Source organism: Tauraco erythrolophus, chromosome 9, assembly GCF_009769465.1.
Source record: "Tauraco erythrolophus isolate bTauEry1 chromosome 9, bTauEry1.pri, whole genome shotgun sequence".
Lineage (NCBI taxonomy): Eukaryota > Metazoa > Chordata > Aves > Musophagiformes > Musophagidae > Tauraco > Tauraco erythrolophus.
In genome coordinates this window covers 21,594,379-21,621,457 of record NC_141473.1, presented here as the reverse complement: position 1 = coordinate 21,621,457, position 27,079 = coordinate 21,594,379, and the positions used below count along the sequence as shown (strand labels likewise).

Sequence of the window (27,079 nt, the reverse complement as noted above, 5' to 3'; positions counted from 1 at the left end):
TCTCAGACTGAGATCTCCACTGACATCTCGTGGCCTTTGTGTAACATGTCATGGTTGAAACACAACCATCCTCCTGTCTTCAAGCAATTGCTCTCTTCTGGCAAAAGGGGTAAAACAGCATTTCTGATTAGTTAAGACGTTTTGCTTGCAAAATCCTTGATTTGTGTATTTGCTCAGTGTGTGTAGGGAAAAGGAGGCTAAAAACTAGTATTGTGAAAAGGAACATCCCCTCTATCTGTACACAGGTATGCTTTTAATATTCAATGGTACACATAAGTAACATTAGAAACATCAAATATAAACTAGGAATTGAGACCAGCTAAAGAGAACAGGAGACTGTTTTGGCAAGCTTCTGCTGAGAAAGTAAATAATTTCTGTTCTGTATATTAAAAATCAAAAGTTACCACTCACAATATCCCAATGGCTCTAAACGCATTTGCTTCACAAGAAACAGCCTAATTTCATCTTTCTGTTAAGCACATCTTTTGATTTTTTTTTTAGACAATAATCTTTAAACAGGACAATAGCTATAGGAAGGAAATCATCTTTTTTCATTGTTTTCCACCCAACACTTCAATCATTACAAACATTGCAAAACTACCCCAAACTATAACAAGGGTAAGAACTACCATAATCAGAAGCAACACAGCCTTACACAACTGTCCCATAGCTTCACATGGTTTTCTTAGTTACATGAATGTCCTCATGTGAGCAACTGTGGCTCAGTGCTAACATAGATACCAGAGAAAGCGTAAAGTGCGTTTTGAGATGAACCTGATTTACACAGAAATTGGAAAAACATGATCCAACACAAAAGCTGCAGATGGAAGCAACTCCTTACAGGCACAAGCAACTTCCAAACCCACAATTTTCAGCCAGAAGATAGTGCCTCATTATGAAAGTTGGAAGTACTTGAAAAGAAACAGAAGTGTCTAATTCATGATATGTAAAAAAGCTAGAAAGACTTCATTTTTGTATTATAATGCATTAACAATTCCAGCCTTGTCTACAACTGAAGATTATTAGTGTAAGACACCAGTACAATTGCATCCCAGGGGACTGAAAACTGTATAGAGATGGGAATTTCAAGCAGATAGATTTTTATCACCATGGCCTTCTAGAGATTTGAGAGAGAATAAATATTTCATTCAAGATCCAAAAACATTTCTGACATCTCTGTGGCACTTACCAATTTGACTCAAGAATCCTGGAGATCATTCAACAACAGACCAGCCTGGTTATGCCTCACAGATCCTCAAGCATAAAAGCAGCATGCAAAAAATATTTGACAGAAAGGTAAAGAAGCACACACCAAAGTAATTTTTGAATTTCCGTTACGTAAATGCTTTATGATACGATCTAATTACATGAACAAATACACAAAAGCTAAACATTTGTCTACAGCAGATGCATAGCATCACAGTGCGCTGACTAATCCAGAAAACCAAACCATTTAGGCAAGTTTACACAGTAAACTAATTAATCCATAGCACAGTCTAACACAGGATTTGGTAAAACCCAACAGCATATAAATCAGCAACTAAAACAGTTAATTACAAATTTAAGTGCTCTTAGGGCTGTACTACTGGTAACACAGTATTGGAGGTGCAAACAAAACCAGAAGAGTTCTGTGCAAGAAATGTCTGTGTTCGGTATAATGAACGTGAGGTATAATAAAAATTATGAGAAGCTATGCACAGAGAAATTAGATTATTACTACATTGCATTTTCTGAAAAGTATTGTTGTGCACTGCGTTACGCATATGCAGAAATGGAGAGTCACAATCAAGATTTGACTCAGAGACTTCCCGCCACCCATCTCAGGTACGCAGTCTTGTAAAATTTGCGCATGGCCATTCTAATGCACTGCAAAATAATTTCCTGACAATCATACTTACACAAATGATGACAGCTGATATTAATTCCACTTCTTACCAAATCTCCACTGTACCTACAAAAAGACCCATACCTCTGTCTTATGAAAGTTGCTGAGCTGCAAGTAAGTAATTGCTGGGAAAACACTAGTACATTTGCCCTGTTCCTTATTCTTTTCCTTCAACATCAAATATTGTCCCACGCTGGAGATGAAATAAAAACTGCAGGCATGTTCACAGTACCTAGCACTACTCAATAACGATGTGTTCATCATACTAGGTGCCACTTTGTCCAGCAAGAATAACCCTATAGATCACACACATACAGAGAACTACCCTTTTACCTTATCACTGCTCAGAAGAACGATTTTGAAACATCTTTTCCCTGAGGTCATCGCTGTGAAAACTCCAGAAGGTTTAAGAAGTTGCAGGTGGACTACATGAAACAGATTTCCTCCAAGGATGAGACTTCAAGTTACTTCTCTCCCTTTCAGTGATCCTCCTCCTTTTTTTTGGCCCAACTTTTGATTGCCATGCTCATCAGCTGCTACTGTTCAACTGGAACGCAGCATAGATAATTTTAATACCACAAACGAGTAGCTGAGGACTCTGGCAAGAAAGGGACAATGGCATTCAATTATCTAGATCCAATATGGAGGAGTTTCTTTTGTTTTGGTGGTTTGTTGTAGGTTTTTATTAATTTGTTCATACTAGAACACCTCAAGTAATGTAAGCTTATAAAAAGACTTCAGACACATTAAGGGAATGAAAGAGGAAAGGCTTTCAGAAGGTATATTCCTCCAACATCACTTTCTGCAGTACCTGCATGCTCATTAGAGGTGTCTCATGCAAGTACTGAACTGCCTTTGTACAGTATGAGTTGGAGGGGACAAAGGCTTCAGGGTAATATATGACACTTGTTGATCACCTGTTTTGCCTTTGCTAGCATATCTGTAGGAATTCAGGAGGTTATTTAAAGCACACAGTGGTGGTCACACTATTCCTAATGAAGTCGGTGGGAATCTTCCCACCGGCCTCAACAGGAACAGATACGAGCCAATTCTTCTGGAAAAAAAAAAAGTAAAAAAGAATCCCCTCCCCCCTATACCAAAGCCCAGGTTTTAATTTAGGAGCATGCTGTAAGATAGGAAAAGTTATTCTGTTCATTTATAAGAGCATAAACCAGAATAAAATTTAATATTTATTAGAATTTCTTCCAGTAACAGCATTCAACATCTTAACAAACCAAGTTGTGAAGTCTTAAAAAAATCTAAGATTACAAAAAAGGTTAAAGTAAGTTGTTCCTTATATTTAATGGCAACAAAAGGGGAATTTTCTATTTAAAAACAAACTTGTCATATAAACAGTATTATTTTAAGAAAGTGTGATTAACATGATATGTAATTTTCAAAATGGATACACAGTGTACAAACACCAATCTGAATGGAACAGAGGGGCAGAACACTACCTCCTTAAAAATCTCAAAATAGGCTGTTTGAAGAAAGGGAAGGGAGGAGGATCTTTCCAGTGAAATAACTTAGAAGACATCACGCAATGGACGAAAAACGCTAGAGTACAGAAGACATTACATTACACCCTCATTACAACACCCTCTCAAGTCTGGTTATACAGTAAATAAAGTTAGTAAAGTGCATCTTTAAAGACTTGTCTAGTGTAATAGCTTTCCCAAATATAAAACACAAGACGTGCAGTAACAGTTAAATCATAGTGTAAGTTTTTAAAAACTAATCTGTCACTTTTCATTCACTAAAGAAGAAAAGTTTAAACTGCAGTAGTGTTCACATTATTCTTCGATAGGATGCATCCTCATGTGCTTTTGTTACTTGGCAAATCTTTAAATATGGAGCATGGCAGAATTATGCAGTTTAAGCAAGTGCTTCTCCCAGTGTAATACAATTCTTCAATGGCAGAACAGCCACATGCAGCACGACCACGTTAGATTTTGGGAAGCTTTGGTGCACTAACGACGGGATTGGTCTCCTGCAAATACCTTCGCCCTGCACTCTTATAGTCGTAGGTGCAGGTGTGAGTCTCTGCATAGCGGTGTGTTGCACAGAAGTTGTTTCCACATCTGAAGAATCAAGAATATTAGAAGTTACAAGCTTTTAGAAGCTTTTAACTCTCCAACATGCTGGGAGCCCTTTGACTTAATAATGTTTTGTTTATTTGATGTAACTGCTTGGATTCTAATCATCCTTGACTGATAACATTAAGGTGGGGTAATCAAAATGACATTTTTGTAACTGAATGTTGCAGTTTTGAGCCAACAGTCTCTCCAGCTGTGAAGTTAAACAAGGTCAGTACTCCTGGAACCAGCCAGTAAGGACCAAATACACTTACAAATTAAGAATGATGGGCTTTCATTTATTTCGTTTCTTTTTAAAGACCTCACACAACATCAGTTGGTAGAATTCAGAGGACAAGATCATGGAACTAAATCATGTTTAGTTCAGCACAACTTCTGCCTGGCACAAACTCAAATTAGTCATTTGACATTGATAAACACAGATTTAGTCAGCTGTAAAGACATCAGGCAGACTAACTATATGGAACATTACTTCCCATATGACTGGATAAGGGTGCATCTTTCCACTATAAGTTGCGATTTCAATGAGTTAAGATAATGATCTTTGCTTTCAAACTTGACAGCTCAGCAGCTAAGACTCCTAACAGGAGAAAAGCATACTCTGGATGTTGTATCTGATCTGAAAAAGTGCTCTAAGTGGAGACTGATATTAGTGTCCTGTTGCCTGATTAGTTGATAAAGTTGCTTCTTGACAGTAAACAATGACATCATTCAAAATCGTCCTGAAATGGATTAAGCATTACTCATCCAACTTACTGTCTCTATTAGACTATAATACTCTATTTATCTATCTGGGTTCATAATAAACTGCAGCTGTTTCTGAGGCTTTGTGTGCCTGGTAATAAATTTGCTTTTCTTTAGTTCTTGGTCCCATAATCATCAGTTCTCTCATACGAGTGTATTCTCTATTTGGTTCATGTTCCATTCTAGTAAAAGGTCATATGGTTGCTCCTTTTGAAACTAGAACGAATGCTATTCTTAGAGATGTGCAATTTGCTGTGCTTCACTTTTAACCTTAAGCAAGCTGCTTAGTTACTTCTAGAAGAGCTCGCAGCTATTTGCTCAGCAGGAAAGCGTGCAGTGTCCAAAACTGTTTCAAAACCAAAGACTGAAGAGTCAGTAAGGAGGCAGTTGCTCACCCTGAAACTCTCCAATACAGTTCTGCAATGGCAGAAGTCTTGTTCATTTTGCTGTGGATCAGCATGAACCAACATCAGCTTCAAATGCAGCCCTCACACTGCAGCAGTTCCCAACCTTGACTAGCTCATGGGAAATGATACTGAGAAAAGGGTCTCTTGTGGGAAACAATACTTTGAGAACCATGATCAACAGAGAAAGTGGTGTGGGTTTTTTGTTTGTGGTTTTTGGTGGGTTTTTTTCAAGTTTCCAGTGATCGCCACCAAGTGCGGGGTCTCATTGTGTTGTCTGCAAGTCATGCATTGGGGGAAATCAGCACTCTTTTGAGATGCCCTCTAAATGCTCAAAGGTGACTGAAGTCTCACGAGAAACAACACACAATCAAAAAGTTGTCAAATATAAATTTGTATAAATTCACAAGCTGTGCGGATGTATTGTAATGGGGTCAGATCAGAGGGAGATTTTCTGAAAAACTGTAACAAAACCAGTTTTTCCTCAAGTTGTTAATGATATAATTATTGTTGAGAAATTTTGCAGAACATAAATCTGTAGCAAGTTCTCCCTGCACCAGTATAAAATGTCATTGTTCTTTTTTTGTAATCATGCTCTTTAATTCTTGGTATCTTGCATTCTGATTCCATGCATTTCCTGATTTTCTTGGAAGAATATACACCTCAATATACACCTCAACAGCAGAACAGATACAATATTCCTGGATTTTAATTCCTGGAGTTTTGCTGAACTGAGAATCGCAACTTTTTTGAAGGTTGTCTTTTGATTTGCCATGCTTAAGGAATACCATGCAGCATAGAAAACCTTTTGGTTAACGCAGCCATCAGTTTTAAACAGCTGGTTATGTGCTTAGCCTACCTGCACTCATAGCTGGTTGCCAGTCCAGTTTTCTTGCCACAAAGAAAGCAATGCTTTGTAATTTTCTTTTTTGCTTGAATTGAGTCATTCACAGGTGGAAGATGGGTTGCTTCACCTGCTTTCAGAGGTAGAAAGACAGCAAAGACATTTTATTTTTACTTATTCCTGATCGCAAACTAGTTAAATGTTATCTTTTGAAACCCAGATTCATTTGACACTTCTTACGATACTTCAGGTGGAAACCCCAAAGCCTAGAGAGAGAGGAAAAAAAAACCCCAGAAGCCAAAATACACCTCAAGCCTATGAACACCTTTGGAAGAGGCAGTGCAACGCAGGACTTAGACCCATTACTTTTAAGACCTGTTAAAAGTTCACATAAGCAAGGAGTTACAGAAGAAATCAAGAAACACGTCTCCTAATGATCTTCCCAAATGCAAAACAAAAACACATAATGTAATGTGATTGGGAGAGCACTGCACACAATGGTTTTCCAAAAGAATCAATTGGGCATTCAAGTACCTAGCACCTAGTATATTCAGTAGCTAATAACTCAAGTTTGCCAAATAAATACTTCAACTTTTAAAAATCTTGCTGGTATTTCATAATTGCAAAAGTACGTTATTAGACTACAGGCCTCTATTTAACTATATGGTTTCATAAGGCACTTTGCAGATGTTTGTAGAATTTCTGTACTTAAAAATTTACCTTTGACTTTTTGCCCTGTAATTCTTGGCTGTTGCTTTATAAGTAGAAAGAATGTAAATAAAAGGCATCTTCCTTCCCTCTGTAGAAGTGAGCTCTTCATTCACAACTTGCTTATGCGTATTTACTATATGCTAGGACAGTGAAAGTGAGCAATGCATCCTCTCAAACATTCTTTCAGTGCTTCTGTACTGTCAGGATGTTCCCCAAAAGTGACCTCATGAGTTCAGAAGTATTTTTTGTCCAGCATACGCTTTATCTCAACAGTTATTTCTCAGCTGAGATACAGTAGGCTATGTTTAATAGTAACACCAGGCAGCCAATACACGTTGCAGTCATCACTACCAACCATTGCTATCTAGCATCGAAACTTCCAGACAATGTTTGTCCATGCTATCCCACTTCATCATCTAAAAGCACACTATTTCAGAAGCATCAGCTAGCCCAGTTTGTGAAAAAGACAGAGCCTGAAGACAGCCTTTCCTGTGCTGTCCTCACATTTACAATCCCCACAGCAGTAACATGTAAACTGAATCTGTCCTTTGGTCAGTTATACAACACATCATTACCAGCCCCCGCTCTCTCAAGAGCCTGCACGATATGATGACACCAACTTTGTGTCTCTCATGTCTGGAATGTTTTGGAAAATAAACTTTCATCTGACATAAGATACGCTAGAGGAGTGTAGTCTTCATAGTTCTTTCCAAAATGATGCAGATGATAGTAGGCTTCCCTATCGTGCAGACGTGGCTATTACCTCTTTTATGTGGCCATTATCTCTTTTACCATGGAGTAGGTAAGGACAGACCTGTTTACTAATTGACTGCCAATTCAAAGCTACACCCCTAGTTGTGAAATGAAGGTACAATCCACCTATTTTAGCAGCTTTTGCTCCCGCATCATTACAAGTACATAATTTTTCCTGTTGCAGCTGCTGTTTGAAGATCTTCTAGCTCATTCTCTATACCTAGATCTTAAAATCCTGGAATACATGCCTGCCTCTCTTTTCCTAAGGTCATACAGAAAGAAAAAACCTGCAAACTGCAAATCAAATATGTGAAGTTAATTGTGCTGAAAATCTTCAGCTCACTGTTTTAAGATTTTTAAAAGTACTAATCTAGACAATTCAATTCCTCCCAGGAGAATTAATCATTTAAGAAATTAATATCTAGGCACAACACACCTATTTTCAGTAGATGTCAAGCAGTAAGCACTCCACAGTTACCAAGACTAAGCTAGAAAGAATGATGCCCACCACAAAAGAGAGAGAAAAATCTGCACTGTATCAGTAATCTTCAGCATCCATGCCCTTATTGCTTCCTCCCCGCTTTTCTTTTGCCAAATCCTTCTGGCTCAGACTGTAGTCCTGAAGACAATGCTACCAATAAACGCGGCTCTGATTTTAGTACACTCAGAAGTATTCACAGAACTGATCTTTTGGAAACTTCAGAGCAGAAAGTCATGTTTAAGTCTACAGATGACATGCAGGATTCATTAAGCATTTTAAAAGGCTAGGTAAGAGTCACAGTTACATCTGCCTAAGATCTGGATGACATTTGTATGTCAAAGAATTACATAAAACATTAAAAGTTATACCATGCCACAGAAGTGTAATACAGGAAGGACTTTGAAAGACATATGCCCTACAAAGATAAGTGATTCTTGTCCTCTATATATGTGATATATCAGGAAAGATTAAAGAATCATCTTCAATTATTTTTTAAGTCACATTACTTACCTACTCTTTTCCCTACAGCTGCAATACTTCCATTCATTCCAAGCCCATGCGCACACTAAAAAAAAAATTTCCACAAGGAAATTACTAGCAGATGGAAATTAAATGAAAAGTTAGGCAGCCTGGTATCAGCTTATTTTAAATCAATGTTTTATCAATCAACGTACCTACGAAGAGTCCAAGACGATTTCTGTACACAAAATTAAAACTTTGCAGTATGAACCCTTACTCAAAATGACTATTTAATAGTTTCCCCATACTTTACAACACAGCAAAACAACAAAGTATGTTAAAGATCTGAAGCTAGGCACATACTGTGCCAGTCACAGGGCAAACTTTGGAATAAATGACAATTAGCGGGCAGCAGAAGTCAGATGACACTTCAAACAGACACTCATAATTCTATCATTACAATAACTAATAATTTTAGTTGTGAAATGAACAATCACTTTAATTCTTATGAAAAATTACTTCTAGGACTCCTTTAGATAAACAGGCAGTTAAGATACCAACAGGAATTCAGAAAACAGATTAAGACTATCAGGGATTTAAGTACACATCTCTCTCCCCATCTGCCTTCCCTGAAAAGGCACATAGACACACATGAAAGTATAGTTTTCATAATGCCAGTACCAGAAAAGATAGGAAAATTTTCATTTCTTTGGAAGCATTAGTACTCACTAGAATATATTCAGCAGCTTCATTTGGAGAAGCAGATTTCCTAAAGCTTTCTTCCTGAAAATGCTGCAGGCTTGTAGGTAGTGCAATACCAGAAGTCCGAAACCTGCCCGTCCCACAGGAACTCTGTAAACCTTCCCTGTTTGTGCTTCGGGCCAGCGAAGCCAGAAATCCTAAGTTACTTACAGAACTCACAGGTTCTTTCAATGCCTTGTTAGCCACATCTGTGATGTCCCTAGCCTCTGCTTTAGAAATTACATCAGGTCTTTTGCCAAGTGACTCTACTTTCATGCTATGAAATCTAGCAGTCCGAGAAAAAGAGGAGTCCGCTATACTGCGGACTTCCAACGATCGAAGCACTTTTGGGGAGGCTGTAGATCTCAAGTTACCAGCCTCAAAGCATTTGGGTTGTGCTTGTGATTTCAGAGAACTGTGATGTGCCACTTGCGCTGAATATCGAAGAGGTGACAAAAGCAGATTTTTCTGAGGACTTAATTCATGAGTACCGAGAAGACCAGCCCCCATTGCTGCAGTGCTCAGCACTTTGCTAATAGGTTTTCTGTGCTGCTCTACAATCTTAGATTCTTCATCTCCATCAGACAGTTCAAGTTCTGGATTCACCTTTCCTATGTCATATAACTCACTACACTGTTCAGTGGTGCTTGCTTCTGTTAACAGAGAAAAAGCATCTGTTTCAGGTAGAAGTTTTTCTTCCGTTCCATATAGTTCTACATTTGTTAGATTCGGAAACAAAACAGCATCCTCCTCACTTGTTGAGGTTATGTTTTCAGATGCTTTCTCTGAATTTGCAGGCAGAGATGAAACAGGAGTCAGAATACTATTTGTAGGTAGTTTTGTATTTTCTAGTTCGACACGAGATATTTTCGGTGGTAACCTGATGCTGCTAACTGACTGAGACCAAGAGTTGCTCTGCCAAGTGTCATCCTCCTTAAGAAAGTCATTAGTTGTGGATGGCATTGTTCTACCAGCAGTGGCCAAAGTAGCCAACGCTGAAAGTGCGTTTTGGGAAGACTCTGAGGGATATGAATTCCCAGGAGGAGGTAGACAGGACTGTCCGATATGGGGAAGTACTTTTAAAAAACGGTGACGAGCAGCAGCCACTGAGCCACTAGATGGTCGAGGAGCCACTGGCGGACGAGGTTTCACCTTGACAGTTTTCTTAGGCTATTCAAAAAAAAACCAAAAACCACAGGCGACAACAATTAGTATTTGAATTATGGTTGCATTCGAAGAGCTGAGATCATATTCTCATGAATTCAGACAGTGTAAGGCCAGAAAGGATCAAATCATTCTTTCTACTCATGCATCTGTTACTAGCCATCAAGACTTCACCCCAACATCTGAATAATAAAATCAAAGATTATAATCAGAAAAGACTTTTTAGTAAATAGGCCACATGTCAGAGGAATAGAAAAAGGAAGCCAGAATGCCATCCAAGTCATCCGGAAGAGCTTAGGGTCTCGAACAAGAGGAATAAAGAAAGAATATCATCATAATTTTACATCTAGGTAACTCAGACATGGACACCAACATAAAGTTTTATCTTCTAGGTAATCTCATTCTCATATATAACTTTATAGGCTTTTCAGTTACAGTATTTCTAATGAAGTTTAACTTAAAAGAAACACTGATTTTTACAGTGCAGTACTGCAAAATAATGCTACTTGAAGTTATCATAAGAAAACCAAAACCAAACAAAAAAAATCCAACCCACACACATCCAAAAAAATCCACCCATGCAAACAAATCCAGGATTAGTACTGAATTTTTTGAATGTAGATAGGTAGATCCAAGTAAAGCCAATACCCCACAGCAGAACATTTAAACAGTAGCATTTACTTAAAACAACAGATAAGGAATCCTCTTATCCTTGATCACTTTCCAAGACAGCAAAGTAACTGACCTGCTTTTTAGAAAAGCCAGCACTACGAAAGCTCAAGCCATTTTACAAAAGAAAAACTGAAATCACAACTTCACCTTTTTACTCAGATTCATGTTCTCCATCTTTGCCTTGAGCAGTTTCATTTTATTCATAGTAATTGAATTTTCAATAATCTGTTGGCCAGAAGGTGATGCCTCTGTCTCATCATCGTCATCAGCATATAAATTATAAACTGAACCACTGCTGAAAATAAAAAAAAAGTTTGTGTTCACCCTCTAATCAAGTAATTTAATTATGTTTTCAATGTAGAGTATTCTCACAACTAGAAAGTCATATTCATAGTTGATCTGTTGACAAAGCATTATGTAAAACTGTATGCAAAGACATTTCAAATCCATTTACTTTACCACATAAGCATTCTTTATAAGACGCTCACACAAAGTGATGCTGAAATCACAACATAGCCACGCTTCTGGGAGTTGTTATACCATATACAGTTGGTTCACACTCACTATATATTTTCCCCACAACAGGGATATCCAGTTCCACAAATGTCTCCTGAAGGTATGGCCAAAGCAGTTAACTGTGTGACTCAGACAACAAGCTCATCAGTTTTCCAATTAACCAGACACTGGCATGGAAGGAAAGTCCAAATTTCTATCCATCCTGAGGGGTGTTCTCACCATAAATGGAAATGGAGGGGTCACCCATGTGGATGTGATATTCTATTTCTCCTTTTCAAAATAAAAAAAAAAATAAATAAAAAAGGATCAGTTTAGGTTTCCAAAAAGTTTCACATTTGGAAAAAAAAAAGTTTAGAATTGCTAGTTCCAAGACAAAATATTTTAACCCAGTAGTCACTGGAAATTTATAGCATCACATTACCTTTTCCCATTCTATATTCTAACAGAATGCAAAAACTCAGTGTTTTAAAGTCAGACTTGTTTTTCCTATGAAGCAATGAAGTATTAATCACTAACACATATCCAACATTTGACAGTGAAATGAAAGAACCATTAGGAGTGTCCAATTCATTACAAATTGATGGATTTTCAACACTGTATATATAGTACATTTTAAAGAGTGTTTTAATTCTTCCATTAGGATGTCAGCATCTAGAAATTGTGACAATCAGGCAATAATTCCCCTGTGTTCATACAAATGTTTTTGTAGACTTAACTAAAGTTTCTACTCTCCAAAAGAGACTAAGGAAGAACTAAAAGTCATGAGAAAGTCAGTACCAAAAAAAAAAATAAAAAAAATTCACTACTTAGAGCTAGCATCTTACCTGATTTTTGGAAATATTCTGCTGTTCTTAGTCAAGAGCCAGTTTTTTTGCACTGACTCTCCAAACCCATTCTCTAAAAGGTACCAAATTCTGAAGGCAGCACAGCTGGGAGACAGATCTTTAAAAGCAGGATGGTGGAAAATTCAAAGCAAGATTCAGTAAAATAGTCCAGTCATTTCTTGCTAAAAATTGAACAGCTCCACGTGGGGACAGTCGGCATGCATATTACATACCTCTCCTGGTAAAGATTCAACACTAAAGAATCATTTCAGAACTTTAACTCTACAAAGACTTAAGTAACCAACTCAAACCAAGTCTTTAAACTTCCTTTCCTACAAGGTAAGGACAGAAAGAAAAGTGATACGTCTCATGTGTTTGGTTAGGATTTTTTTTTGTTTGTTGGAGTTTTTTTAATGCAAAAAGAATTGTTATCCTTTTTCCTTGCATTTTCTGGTTAAAAAGGACCCAAAAACACTAAAAAAAAAATAAAAGGAGCAACAAAGATTTTTTGCTTTAATGTGACTGTAAAATAAAAAAACGTGGACAGGGAGCTTTGTTCTTGATGATACTATTAGCCCATTTTCCAATGAGTAAATTTCAAATTTACTTTGTCCACAGATGTCAACATTTCTGAGATCTTGTTTCTAAAATGCCTGCCTCAAAAACGATCAGTAGCTTGCTGAAACTCTTTTGACACAAGTGCCTGCCAGTCCTCTACCACAATTTTCTTTTAATCCAGAGACAATAATCATTGCATGCATTTACATCTTGTCAAGTTTTAACCATTAACCTAACCACAGATAAAATAAAATGATCTGCAGAACTGTAAAACAAAACCCAAACCAATGTCTCATTTCTAAATTGCAGTCACTAAATCCTGCTCCACACATAAGCAATGTGAGAAAAGCTGATAAAGAGGTGCCTCAAAATGCTCAGTCACCAGTACACCCACACAAACACATTTAACTGTCAGTGTGGAAAACACTAGTATTCAGAGTGATTCACAGCCTTCCTCTATGAAGACCAAACAAAAAGGTCTGATTTGTTTCCATTCTCTCCTACCTCTGCTACTGTTTCCATCTCCCACAAAGTCTGACCTGGCCCTAATAACAAATACAAAAATTAGCTTTTCTCCCCCAAGTTACCGTCTGCCTTAGCAGAAAAGCTAATAAATGAACTCCCACAGAAGGCACAGAGGAAGAGAAACAACTCAAGCTGAATGTTTTCAACTCAAGTGGCTTCCAGCCTACCTGGATCATTTGGCTGAGGGCAGCACATTTCTTAAGCATAACGTATCTGACTTTCATACATGCTATTGTGCTTTTAAAGGCTTAACAAGATGCCTCGCAAGGGCCAGAAGAACGTCTGTTTTGCTACATCTCAAACAAATTACCATTTAATCTATACACTAGGATTATCTAATTGAGAAGTACTACGAATTTCAGACAACTGTCCATGCTAGTTTTAAACAGAAAAAAAACCAAAAATCATCACACACAAGAATCTGAACACGTAAGCAGAGAGCAGGGAGCCCATTATACTGAAAAACAAAAGTGCAAGCTCCTCCTCACAACTTGTATCAACTCACAGTATAGCATCCATAGTCCTAGCTCTTTGGATTGGTTTGGATGTTCTTTGGAGTTAAAAGGTAAAGGGGATCAATTTGGTAACAGGCAGGCTATCAGCAAGAACAGGAATTACATTCGTCCGCTCCTCCTTCCCGAAGTGTATCTAGGCAAATGCAGCAGCAAGGTTCTCAGTTCTTACTAATGATGGTGGTTTTTACTTATTTCAGATCGACACATGATACTGTACGTGGCTATTTACTGAAGAGTGCAGGAGCTGAAAGGTAAGATCACAGATCTAACATGCTTGTATCTTTCCTCTTCTTTCCCTGCAGTAATTGTATATGGAACACTAGCTTTCTACTCTGTGTAACTATGTGGGAATCCAACTTTGATATTTCATTTACCCTGTAGTTTTTAAGTACAGATTTCTCATAGAAGTTTGTAAGAGTAATATCGCTCTGAACCCACTGAATCACCCTGAATATAAAGCCAGTACAAAGCTCTTGCTTTCACTCTGCAAATAAGAACAAGAATAGTTACTTAAAACAGTGCAAGCCTTAGCCTCGAAGAAAACACAGCTAGTCCCTAGAATAGAGACTCCTTTCCTTGGAGTATACAAATACTAAGTTCTTCAGGGGCTAAAAAAAAAAAATCTACCCAAAAGCTTCAGCATAAAGACAGAATCTATATAATTTTTAATAGATATTATCCATGTTGATAGCTTCAGGAAAAAGACTGCTAATCTGTTTACTACAACGCAGCAGCTTAAGTAACATACTTGCTCTTCTGATGATAACAGTACATCAATTGGATGACAGTGATTGAGACAAGTTAGTACCTCAACAGTAGCTAATCTGAGGGTTAATGATGTCCAAAGGCAAGCTCTATTGGTAATTATTTCAGTATATTTGAAAGAAAAACACCACGAAACCACACCACAACCTCTCCTCCCCCACCCTCCCCCCCCCCAAAAAAAAACAACAACAAACAAAATCCTAACTCCCCCCCAAGTCTATCCCAAACTTCAGACAAACCCTATCAGGATTTCCACTGCCAATCTACTAAATTCCTGACTAATCATTTGGTCAAGTCATATCCATATGAAAAAGAAAGTTTATGCTGTGAACAGAGAAATATTTATAAAACTAAACAAATGCCTTAAGATGGAAGAGAAAGTACTTCGAAGTTTTTTAATATCTTTATTACCAAATTGACTCTCCTGTGAAATGTTCCCTTTTAGAAAGGCTGGAACATTGAGACTTGCCTCAAGCACAAGGTCAGCTTTATCTCACTCTGTTGACACATACAGTGGAAGACGACTGTCAGCACGAACACTGACTGCAAAGTACTACTGTATTGTTAGGCCATGCAGTTACAGCATTTTAGTAGCCCTTAGGGCACAACTCTTGCAATACTCCAGGCATATTCCAGATATTCTTTTGATAAAGTCAACAAATAAAGCTGAAAATTATACAGCATCCCCCTTTTGAAGAATAATACAAAGATTAAAACCAACTTTACCTCAAAGATTCAGATAATGGCGTTAAGGTGCCATCTCCCTGGTCTACGACACGGAAGAAATTCAACTGATCTCCTTCTCGATATACTAAGAAGGTAACTTGTTTGTTGGATGGCCCTTTCTCCCAGATCTCATCTCTACTGGGATCCATGTATTCAGCCATTTCCCTGATAGGGTCTTCCACAGGAACTACAAAGAGAAAAAACAGAATAAAACCATATTATTATTAGTAGTAGTAGTATTGCTGTTTCGATCACCTTTGAGAACTCGGCTCAGTTTACAATGAGAGTTCCCAATCTAGAAGGCATGCTGAGTGTCTTCCAAGTGAAAATTATCAAGACAATGGTCCATTTTCATTCCTCTGTAGATGATTGTCATGGTTTGATGTGGAGGGGGGGGTGGTTCTGGTGGCAGGAGAGGGGTTTTGCTCCCTGCGACCTCCCCGGTTTTGGAACCGGGTTAGGCTTAGTTCTGGCCACCAGATCAGACTGCCATCCCCCTTGGGGTTGAGCCAATAGGGCGCCTCTGCGAATTGCCCTATTTAAGTCAGGACAAGGGAACCAGAAAAGGTGCTTTGCCCAGGATCGAGCAGAAAAGGGAGGAGGGCACTGCCCCCACTCCCTGGCTCCCGGCCAGGCAGCTGCCTGCGTCAGGCCGGCGCCGCCCACGGAGAATGGTGGCGGCGGAGCCAGCTGGGGAACTCGGGGGCACCCCACTCCCGGGGTGCCCACTGGGCTGAGTTCACCTGGAGAGGACTGAGATCTGAGAGAAACAACTGCATCGACACCAGGTCAGTGAGGATGGAGCGGGAGGAGGTGTGCCGGAGCCGAGTTTCCCCTGCGGCTGATGGTGAGATAGCAGGCGGCCCCCCTGCAACCAGGACGGCCTCGGTGGAGCAGCGACCCACTCGCAGCCCGTGGGGAGAAGATGCCTGAGCCTGAGGATGGTCGTGTTGGGGTGCACGACAAGGCAGAGGGGCATCTGGAGTCTGAGTGACGACCCACGCCGGAGCGAGTGGCTACAGCTCCCTAAGTACCCGAGACTGTGGTAAAGCCCACACCGGAGCAATCCGTGGGGAGGATTGTTTCCAGTGGGCTGGACTCACGCTGGAGAAGTTTGTGGATTTTTCCTCGTGGGTAGGGGATCCATTGGAGCAGGGGAAAAGGGTGTAAGGACTCCTTCTCCTTTAAGAAAGAGGCAGCAGTAACAGCACGGAATGAACTGACCTGCACTCCCCCAGTCCCTGCCCCCTGTGCTGCTGGGGGGAGGAGGTAGAGCCGGGAGGAAAAGGAAAGGAGGGGGGGAAGGTGTCGGTTTTAAGATCTGGTTTTGTTTCTTTCTGTCCTCTCGAGTAATCGGTTTTTGTTTCCCTTTGTCCTTCTAAGTAATCATTAATAAACTGTTTTGCTTTGAGAAAAGCTCTGCCTGTTTTGCCCAGGACCATGGTTGGTGGGTGCTCCCTCTGTTCTTGTCTCAACCCTCAGTCCCTTTGTTGTTTTTTTTTCTCTCCTCTCTACTTTACTGGAGAAGGAGAGACTGTGTGAGTTTTAGTTGCTGGATCAGCCTAAAACCACGACAATGATCCACATAACCAAGTTTATCATTAGACCAAACCAATGCCTGATTCTTACTAACCAGACTTTAAAAGTTATTTGTATGATGACAATACAGTATCATTTTTTCTGCAAGTGAAGAATTACTGATTTTAAGACTTAATTATTCTATACATTCAAAGATACTTGCTAAACTAAGGCTAAACAAAACAGATTGTACACTTGGTATACTAAGGAAGAAAGATGGAAAAAAATCCCTCCATTTTTATCAAGTATTTTTCCAATTAATTTGGAACTGAATTCTGCTTGTGTAAAATGCTTAGCTAAGAAAAGTCATTTACAGTTACAAGATGTTGCATGAAAATCATTATTTTCCCAGTTAACACCTACCTCTTCTAGTGTTAATAGGTCCACCTCGCATAGCCAGAACTAACTTCAGAGTGCAGCCTTCTGAAATGCTGTAAATAACAATAAATAAATTTTTGTAGCACACTATTGCTTATGCTAGCAATCAGAAACTTTCATTGCAATTTTATTCTATACTCACTTATAATCATTCAAACAATAGTCATCCTTCAGTTCTGTATTATTCCAAATTAAGTGCTGCTGAGAGACAGGAATACCTAAACAAAACAACATAAAACAGAGTATTAAAATTGGAGCTTAATGGAAGGGTTTCTGGGGAGTTTTGCTTTTTGAAGAATGTGAGGGTAATGGAGGAAAGGCAAGAAAGGGAATCACAGGGGAAAGAAGAAAGGAAGCAGGACAAGCACAGGCGCTCGAGCAGCCTTCAGTCATGACATCCAACCTCCCAAATAGTTATTAACAACAAAGTTAAAATTTCCAGTAGGCTTGTGCTCACACATGAGTTCAATCTTTCGGCTCAACAAGAAATCTGTAGAAGTATTCAATTGCTTCAGGTCTATTGAATACTTCCTCTTTTCCAGTCATCAGACAGGGGATTTTTTTTTCCTGCTATCTGTACCTCAGAGCTTTATGTCTATGGATAGGAAAAACAGGATAAAACTTCTAACTACAGAATTGCTGAGTAATTTAATCACAGACTGATAATCTGTATTACTCACAGTAAAGGCAAGGTCGCATTAAGGTAGTTAGTGGCAGCTCTATTACAGCGGTGACAACTGTAAACGTGTTTTTATCACTGCTTGGTTTGGGACCTGAAAGTTCACATGTACAATACAGTCCCATAGCAGTTAGTCAAACTTCACACGACAAACACTGTTATTTTGCTGAGGATGTTCTTTTAGGCCAACAGAACATTTTGTTACTTATATCCATTAATACTTATTTTCAGCTCAAGTTCTGGGGCAGATTTGGCTAACCATTTTTTGTTAAAAGGAAGTAAGCATACTGAATATTTGTTCCTTACTAAAAATCCATATTCTACACAATGATTAACTTTGTTTCTTTTCGACTGCATAGCCAACTTATTTAGATACAGATGTAATATGCATTGAAGATAAAAGGAATAAGCTATGGTAGAACCTGAGGTCTTCACACATTTTTACTATAACGTTGCCACTTTCCAAATTTTGGATAGAGTACAAATTAGGACAGTTATGAAAGGATGAGACATCTCAGATCACCAAAAAAACCTTTCCTTCAGCATCAAAAGGAAGTATTGTTGCTCAATTTGTCTACTGAAATTCAGGTAATTATGATCTCACTGTGCATTCCTGATAAATTGTAATTAAAATAAAAAAGGACAGAGGCCAAGAACTACTTGTTCAAAAAGGTCTCGACAGTACTCCTCAGACTAAGAAGCTAAAGCAATAAATATATTTTCCAAAAGGTTACATTCAAATAACCTTATCTTATACTTTTTTTTCATTGCATGTTCAGATACTTAAGAAGGGGTGCAAGTAGCAATGCTACACAGTAGGACTTCCCTAAATACATTCGGTGAGAGGGGAACACAGAGATCAGTCTTCCAGGTGGTTTCCAAAAACATCTCAGCTTCCCAAGACTTGCAAGAGTGCCTGGCAAGCTGTGGCAAAAGGTCAGTTAAGTAGCCCCTTCCTAGCTGGAGGAAAGGCACAAACACCCATCACCAGCAAGGAAGAAAAGGGGACCAAATTCTGGTGAAACTCCAAGCACATTCAACAGGCAAGTAGGATACCTGCTAAGTGGACATCCCTGTGCAGAAGGGGGAGCGCACTTTGTAGGAACTGTCATTGTTAATATTTAAGTTTTAGAGAAGATAATCACCTCCTTTTCTCACCACAGCTCACATCTAGATCTTTTATAAACAATCAACACAAATTTACTTCACTTGGATGGCATTGAGCATGAATCTTGTATCTTCCAAAGTCCACAAACATTTATGAGGGGCGTATGTTCATATAGTAGAGTAAGATAATTACTACTACAACTGCCAGCTTTTTAATAACTGGTTATTGCTTATGTTTCAAGTCTGTAGCATAAACAAAACGGGAACAAGCTGGCAACAGCCAGTGAGTCTACAGTGAAGTTCTTTTCTGTGTTGTTTTGCAGTCTTCTGATTACAAACAGTCATTACTGTCTGTATTTGTTATGGTTTCAGCAGCCTCCAAGGAGCAATTTCCAATTACTTTGATAAACTGAGAAAGTATTTGTTAAAAAGGCTGGCTTGCAACTGGCAGTGCCGCAGTGAAACATGTTTTTGTTCATTTAACAATGACAATGCATTTTTGACAAAATGAACAGATAAAAAGCCTATGCTCTCCCGTAATGGGAAACAGACAAGTCTTTATTACTAATTCTCATGCTGCTTTCTAAGAACTCTGTATTTATACACAGAGGAAACGGTACATGCTTTATAGGTTCAGGTGCAAGAAAATATGCATCAGTTGTCCCTTTTCTGGATTGTAGTAAAGCTTTCCTGAGAAGACATTTGCACATGGGGTCAGCACGTAAAACTGGAGACAATGAGAACTGCAAGATACCCATCCACCATCCTCTCTCCCTAAGCTGCACGTGACTATCACTGGCCTGCTCTAAATCCGTATGGAGAAGAGAGGAAAGTAGGGCAACAAGCTACATCTCAGTGCTCAAATGGAAGTGGGCTAGCCAGGTGATGCTACAGGAGGACAGAAGAGTTTTCAGACTCTCTACTGAAATGACTGCAGATGTGCTGACAACCTGATCTACTAAATGGAGGAGTGGTCAGCAGGGAGAAGAGAGAGGTAGGTACTCTATCCAGTCTCTGAATCAGCATATCAGATACACACTTAAGCTTCACTTCTTTACTCTTCTTTCTGGCATGCTAAGTAGGCTCACCAGAGAAACTGGTCAAGTCTGATCCAGAAAAAAAGCCCTGTAGATTTCAGAACCAGCTTGATTTTATGTTTTGGGTAGAAGGTTACTATGTTTGAAAACAACACAAACATTTCAAAGTTGAAGTTTAAACAGTGTACTTATCTTTCATCCAATGTTGAAATTGCTGGAGAGGTTCTTAAACATTTACTTTTTGTTCCTGCTTACAGAGAGGCTGGGCTGGCAGTCGTATTTTCCCCTACAAACTAGCAACACTAGGGAAGAGGTGCATATGTTCACAACTTACTGCAGCAGGACCCTTTTCATAACTGTCAAAGCCCAAAGCTCTCATTTGCATGACAGTAAGCTACTTTAGCGCAAATAGTAGTCAGTACTGACCTGCTCTTTATCCAAGGGACTGATAAAGGAGACTGTAACAGCAGCAAGTCACCAGTAACTGAATACAGGCCCGCAAAAGTCCCTGATCAAGGTGACCTTATTCACACCTTACAGATGTTGCTCTAACCATCTGATCTGGGCACAGCCTTGAATTTGCAGGAATGTTTTCCCAGCTCAGACAAGGCATAAGCTTAAAAAAAAGCTTCATGAGCTTCTAGTCTTTATCAGCACAGTAAACAGAAAACGAGAAGGGAAACAGGAGACAGCAAAAAAGTAGTACACGGAAGAAAAGCAAGATCAGTTCTGTTACAAACACATTTGTGCAATCCACTTACTCCAGTCCTGACAGAAGCATAGGGATTTTCTCTAATGCAAGTAGTAATAAATATCACGACATAATCTCAATTCAAATAATATCAAAAGAAATACAACATCCAGAAGAAGTCTGCTTGATATTCATCCAGTTCTTTTCACTTACAGTGAAGCTGCTGTATATAGGCAGCAAAAATGCCAAAGAAAAAGAACAACTTTCACGATGAATTAACAGTACGCATGCATATAACAACAAAATTATTGTTGCATCTGTCATTGCCTGCTGAACACAAGCACTCCAAATTAAGATATACTCCAAAGCTAGTTCTGTTTTTCTCCTTTACCATAATACAAGAATAAAGAACACCTAAATTTTCATCTAAAAAGGTAGATGTTTCCACATACACAATCAAAAAACTGAGTTGCAAGCAGCCACTGAACAAACCATGGCAGTTTTTTTCTTATTTTAAAGCTAGCTACATAAATGAAAGCCTTAGCGCTCTATACCATAGAACACAAATTATTTCCCACAAAAATAATAATAATAATACCAACATATGATAATACCAACATCAAATTCCAAACCCCACCTCCTCCCTTGAGACTCAATCCTACCTTAACCACTACTAGGAATACACTATCTGAACATTCCTTTTATAAAATTGGTGTTTCTAAATGAAGAATACTAAACTTTGCCCAACTCAGCAGCTACAAAGACTTATGCAACAGAGGAAACAAGAAGAGATCTTCTCAGTTGAGAAAAAAAAAAAATTCCCCTTTCACTGAAATCCTGCTATTTTTAAGCACCATTCATGTGTTAAAGCTCAGTCTTTCATGTCACCTTGAAACTCGGGTACCATCCTATCCATGTCCATCAACACATGATCCTAGTTTCAAATACAGATAACAAGTAAAACCAATGGAGCAGGTAGCACTGCTGGCAACACTGTGCTATGCTGCTGGCTGTGTGTACTCTAGCTTTTATGTCACTGGTAGAGATAAAGGGCGCATTTTCTTTTCCAGTATACCATTTTAAAAGGCTCATTCGGTGAATCTGAGACTGGGCTTGATTCACCCTAGGTGGCTGCAAAGTTGACATTATAACAAATCTAAATTTTTGGATACCAAGTACTTACTTCACATGGAACATATTTCAGGAGAAATACCTGGATCTTACCCAAACATACATCAGATCTGCTTTAACTTCAATTTACAAGTAGACTTGTTATAAACTTCAGATGTATTAGAACCCATTAACGAATTTTTACCTATGTTGTTTACTGACTAAAACCAACTAGAAACAGGAAGCTGGAAATCTGGAGCCTTCTTAGTAAGGTACCAATGTCTACTACAGCTGTCTAAACAAACCCTTTCCACATCAGATCATTAAAAAGGCACCAAGAATGACCAACAGTATCAGAAGTAGATAAAATTCCTAACATGCCATCCATATTAGCCTTTCTTATTACAGTGCAGACAGTCTACAGCTATTGATATTCCAGTTGTTGACAAAGATCGGTTCATCTTGATTTAATTTTATCATTAGCCTCTTACAATTAGAGGTATTGGTGACATTTGAAAAGATTTAACTTCTGATATGATTTTGGATTTTTATTTTTCCCAAAACTTGTCTTTTGTATGCTTACATATCATGATCCTCAACACCCAAATGAGTCCACGGAGACAATACACATAGTAGGGACCCTATACAGTCTCCCAAGCAGCTTAGGAGGCATTCTCCAGCCAGAAGTGCAGCTTAAATGAGAGAGGTTCACACCCCGTGGAAGTTGACCTGATACAATAATAAGAAGTGAAATACAGCAGCAGAAACATGAAGAGATGTAAGCTTTCGGCTTCCCATGCTAAATCACAACTGCAAAATTACTTTAGGATTTTCACTCCACCCAGGGTGATTCATTGAACTTGTTCACTATCATAGGAACTTTGTCACTGAAAAGTTGTTAATTATTTTTTTTACATGCAATAGCAACCCCAGATGCAACATAAAATGAATTTATCATTATGTGTTTGTCCCTTTCACACAAAGCCGATCAATCTGTTTTCACTCTACCCCCCATAAATCATATTAATCAGGACATTACAGATCTTTTAACTCTGTTCTGGAGTATCACAGTGTTTCAGCTGACTTCTAACAATTCAATGATAAGCACCAGTGAACTCTTACCTTCCATGTTTTAATGAAATTTACGTTTATTAATAATTAAGTCTATATAGCAGGTACCTAAGCCATTAATTACCTTATCATCCTATGAACTATAACACATGAATGAAATTCTGAATAAGCAATATTATAACTCTATTACTAAGCTATTTTTCAAATAAGAAATTATGATGCTTTTATAAGATAAGCACACCCAGCCTACAATAGCAAGTTGTAGGTATAATTCAATATGCCTATTCACAATCTCCTGTTTTGGACTACAAGAAATTAAAATCCCTCCTCTTCACACCTCCCACTGGTTTCTTCATGCATCCTTTAAAGCTCATTCCACTTATACTGTCCAGATAGCCTGCCTTCTCCTGTACTCTATTGCCTATGCTCCCTTTGAATTCACTCTTAGTTAGCATCCTATCACGTATCTGTTTGCATCTCTCCACACTTAAATCATGGAGAAGAAAAACCTTTTCCTTTTCTTGTTTTACCTCTAGCCTCCAGGAGCATCTCAACATGTTCTCTGACTTGTGATTAATTATGGCCCTATCAACAGGAAACAAAAGTGTATCCACGTAGCTGTGCTCATGTAGCTTTACTGATGTAAACTCTAGTTACCTGCACAGTGAAGCTTCTACTATGTGACTTTACTAGCAAAAGGTCACCTCTATTGTTGCAATGCTTCTGTGTTTTAAGACTTGTGCCAGCTACTTTCTTTGCCCGTGCATTAGCGCAGACTTCCTTCCGTAAGAGAAGGAGAGTACCTTAGATTCAAGTCTAAAGCATCATATTACATCTCCCAGAGAGTGAATTCCACACAGACAGAAGCATGAAAAACACATCCAGATATACTGGGGAAAGAGAAGATCCCTCTTCCTAAAATTAGCAACTCTGGCACTCAGCTTGCAGAGCTACGCAGTTCTTTTAACTCCTCCAAGGGAGAAAGAGGATACAATGCTTCAAAGTTAGCTAAGGTATGTATACATACATACTTCAAATCACATTCTTTCATGCACGATCATTCTCATCGTAGAGGAAAAGGAGTGAGAGAGGACTGACCTACATCTTTTCTTCTTGCATTAGCACCAGGACTGGCCTCAAAAATGTAGAGGAGGTTTTCACTTTGCAAGACGTGCCTAGTTCATCACTTTAAGACAAAGCATTGCTCAGCTAGACTTCTACCAGCAAAAAATCACTCACCTAAATAAAATTCAAATCAGTAACTTTGAACTGCCTTTGGGGTTTGCCTGCACTGCAGTTGCTCTTGTGACTGCAGTGTCATAAACATAAACTGACTAACCTAAGCAGCAACAGCCATAGCACCTAGTTTAAAGTATGCTCAGACAGTTGTAATACAGACATGCTGCAAGATAAAAGTTTATAACCTTGCTAGTTAACAAACAACCTATGTCAGAGACTTTCAATGCCAAGATTATATCCCATACAATATCAAAACAATTAATGATTTACCATAGACTTTTTATCTTGATATACAAAAAAACACAAAACAAACAAACAAGAAGAGAAAAGAGCAAAATTACCAGTTCCAGCGGAGCCTAAGTCATAAACTGACAGGAAAAGGAAAGAACAGAAAAACAACTCAATTCCCATTAAACCTAAGCCATAAACCAAGTGCCTAACTTACATGTATTACTAAACAAGTGATTTAAATTATCTGGTTTGATTTTAGCAATCATAATTTGTAAAACAAGACTTCCTCTACAGCGATAAAATTTATGCTGAAATAAGAGAGAACAGTACCTTCCAGCCTTTGAATTTTAGCTTTCACAGAAATAACTGTTTCAAAGGGGGAAACTCGCAGTTCAAAGCATGTTCCTGTGAGAGTTTCAATGAAGAGCTCCATAGTTTCATAAAAAGGAAGCTTGTAGTGAAATGGTCCCATATTATCTTCATTGAAAAAAGGAGGCTCTTTCTTGTTGGCCATTACAAAGGATTTACAACTTCCTTGTAAGAAGATCTGTCAGGAAACTACATTCCACTTCTAGCCAAGTCAGCTTTGAGGACAGGTGTGGTGCATTGCTGTTCATGTTTGGGATTTTTCACCTATAAAGCAAACAAGCATAGTTCTAACATCATCTGAACATAGCTGTTAAAGAGTTTCAATTTACTCTCGATGAACAACAAATAGCTATTAAAAAGCATTAAAACAGTATCTAGGTTGTACAACAGATAACCACAAACGATGTTAGTAACATCATAGTTTTGGGACTCTAGTTTCAGCCTGTGTTCCAGGTCATACCTACTACCTTTTTATCTTTATTTTATTTTCACAAGCCACACGACAACCGAACCTGCGATATTAATGTCTAAAGCCTCCTGACCAGGACTGAGCCCTCAGCATGGTCAGAGCTGGAGAAAAACTCCAGAAAGATATAAAATCAGGGATCGTCCGGGCTTGGGGAGGGCAGAGGAGAAGACAGCAGCTTCGCCCCCTCGGCAGCGCCGCGCTCCCGCCGCCCCGGTCCAGCCCCCGCCTCCAGGGCGGCGGGCCGGACCCCGGCCAGCAGAGCAGAACACGGTGCCCGCAAACAAAGGAGCGAGAGCTGCTGCCCACTCCCCCGCCGTCACCGCGCCTCGGGGCGGCCTCGCACCGCAGGCAGGACGCGGGGCCCCCCGCCCCCGCCAGCCGCACCCCCAGCCCACAACCGGGGGAAACCTCCCCCTCGCTCTCCAGGGACTCACTTCATGTCAGCGGGGCCAGCTGAAGGAAGGTGTTAGGGCACTGCCCTCTCCCCCTGCCCCGGCCCGGCCGGCGCTCCCGCCGCAGGCCCCCGGAGGGATCGGCACCCCCGAGCCGGTTCGCGCGGGAGGAGGTGCGGGGGAAGGCGGGTGGGGTCTCGCCTCACCTGCTACCGCCGGGCCCGCTCGGGGGCAGACCGGGCTCCTCAACCCCGCGCAGCCCCGCCTGCCGCGCCTCACTCACAGGGGCTCGCCAGCCCCGGCGGGCCTCATGAGAGGGAGCGGCAGAGGGAGCGGGAGCTGCCGCCGCCGCGGGAGACGGGTACGTCCCAGCAGCCGCCCGCGCCGTCGCTCGCAGCCCGGCAGCCTCTGCGCCTACCTACCCTTTATGACATCCCCGCCAGCCGCCCTCCTACGGGCCAATGCGACGCCCGTTCTTACGCAGCTCGTCCAATCATCTCCCTCGGGGGGCGGTGCTCTCGGCGCCGTCAGGGGCGGGTGTCCGCCGGGCCGCGGCGCGCAGCTCCTGGTTGTTGTGGTCGTTAAGACGCGGGGCGGCGGAGCGTGCGCGGGGAAGGGCCCGGATGCAGCGCCCCACCGCCAACAGCCGCCCGGGAGGCCGCGGTGGCTCCTGGGACGTGTAGTCTAACGGGGGCGGCGATTCCAGAGCTCGCCGCGGCCCGGGAGCGGCGTGCCCACCCCGTTGGTCTTACTTTGCTCAGGGAAGACGTGCAAACCCACCGCTTACAGCTCGAACTCAATCCAAGAGGTGCCCAGGGATTGCTAATGCACCATTAGCGCAGGAGAGGGATGGCTCCCGGACCGAGCAGGCCTCACCGGCGTTCTCAGCCAGGACGGGGGTCCGGGGCAGCCCCAGCTGCGGCAGGGAGGCGAGCACAGCTCTCGGGCACCTTTACTTAAGGTTGGCGCTTGACTCTGCTCCCGCTTCAGCGTGAGGCGGCCAGGCCGGTCTCCAGGCGCAGTGCTTCCTTCAGGTGATCGCAGTCTTAGAGTGAAATGCTAGAGGAAAGAAGCTTAGCTTATTAGGAGGTGCTAATTACATTAACCACTTTACTTTCCATCCAGGTTTTAAATTATGCAAGACCTACTCTGACTCTAGCTGTTAGGTTTCAGGCCCAGTTAAAACACTCACAACGCATCCTGTGTTTTTTTCACATGCACATAGCAGGTATGAGAGCCCTCTGACAAAGCACAGAACAAGCCCTGGTTGCTCTAACATGAAGTCTTCAGACCTGCCCTTCCCAGGTAACACAGCCATGGTTTATCAAATTTGAAAACAAAACAA

General features: G+C 40.3%; 1 protein-coding gene across 4 annotated transcripts; it reads right to left on the bottom strand.

Moving 5' to 3' along the window:
- Positions 1–1,532: 1,532 nt before the first annotated feature.
- On the bottom strand, positions 1,533–26,194 carry ZFAND4 (zinc finger AN1-type containing 4). Of its 4 annotated transcripts, XR_015222323.1 has the most exons (11): positions 25,941–25,976; positions 24,835–25,137; positions 17,482–17,557; positions 17,325–17,392; positions 15,384–15,570; positions 11,102–11,249; positions 9,107–10,288; positions 8,429–8,483; positions 5,989–6,106; positions 2,219–3,966; positions 1,533–1,951 (listed from the first exon to the last, which is right to left on the bottom strand). XR_015222323.1 is itself a non-coding variant. In XM_086616244.1 (10 exons), the coding sequence occupies exons 2-10, from the start codon at positions 25,016–25,018 to the stop codon at positions 3,831–3,833; spliced, it is 2,154 nt and encodes a 717-aa protein (XP_086472370.1). In that variant the 5' UTR covers positions 25,019–25,137; positions 26,157–26,194; the 3' UTR covers positions 1,533–3,830. The 4 variants fall into 4 exon arrangements, 3 of the variants coding, with proteins under 3 accessions (XP_086472370.1, XP_086472369.1, XP_086472371.1); XM_086616244.1 differs by lacking the exon at positions 25,941–25,976 and adding an exon at positions 26,157–26,194 and having other exon boundaries at positions 1,533–3,966; XM_086616243.1 differs by having other exon boundaries at positions 1,533–3,966.
- Positions 26,195–27,079: the final 885 nt, after the last annotated feature.

Excerpts from the sequence above, each read along its gene's own strand:
- ZFAND4 (XM_086616244.1), bottom strand. The coding sequence starts at position 25,018 with ATGGCCAACAAGAAAGAGCCTCCTTTTTTCAATGAAGATAATATGGGA. Across the intron at positions 11,250-15,383 it reads CCATTATCTGAATCTTTGAG|CAGTGGTTCAGTTTATAATT; the intron begins GTAAAGTTGGTT and ends TTTTATTTTCAG. Across the intron at positions 8,484-9,106 it reads AAGCTGCTGAATATATTCTA|TGTGCGCATGGGCTTGGAAT; the intron begins GTGAGTACTAAT and ends TTTTTTTTTTAG.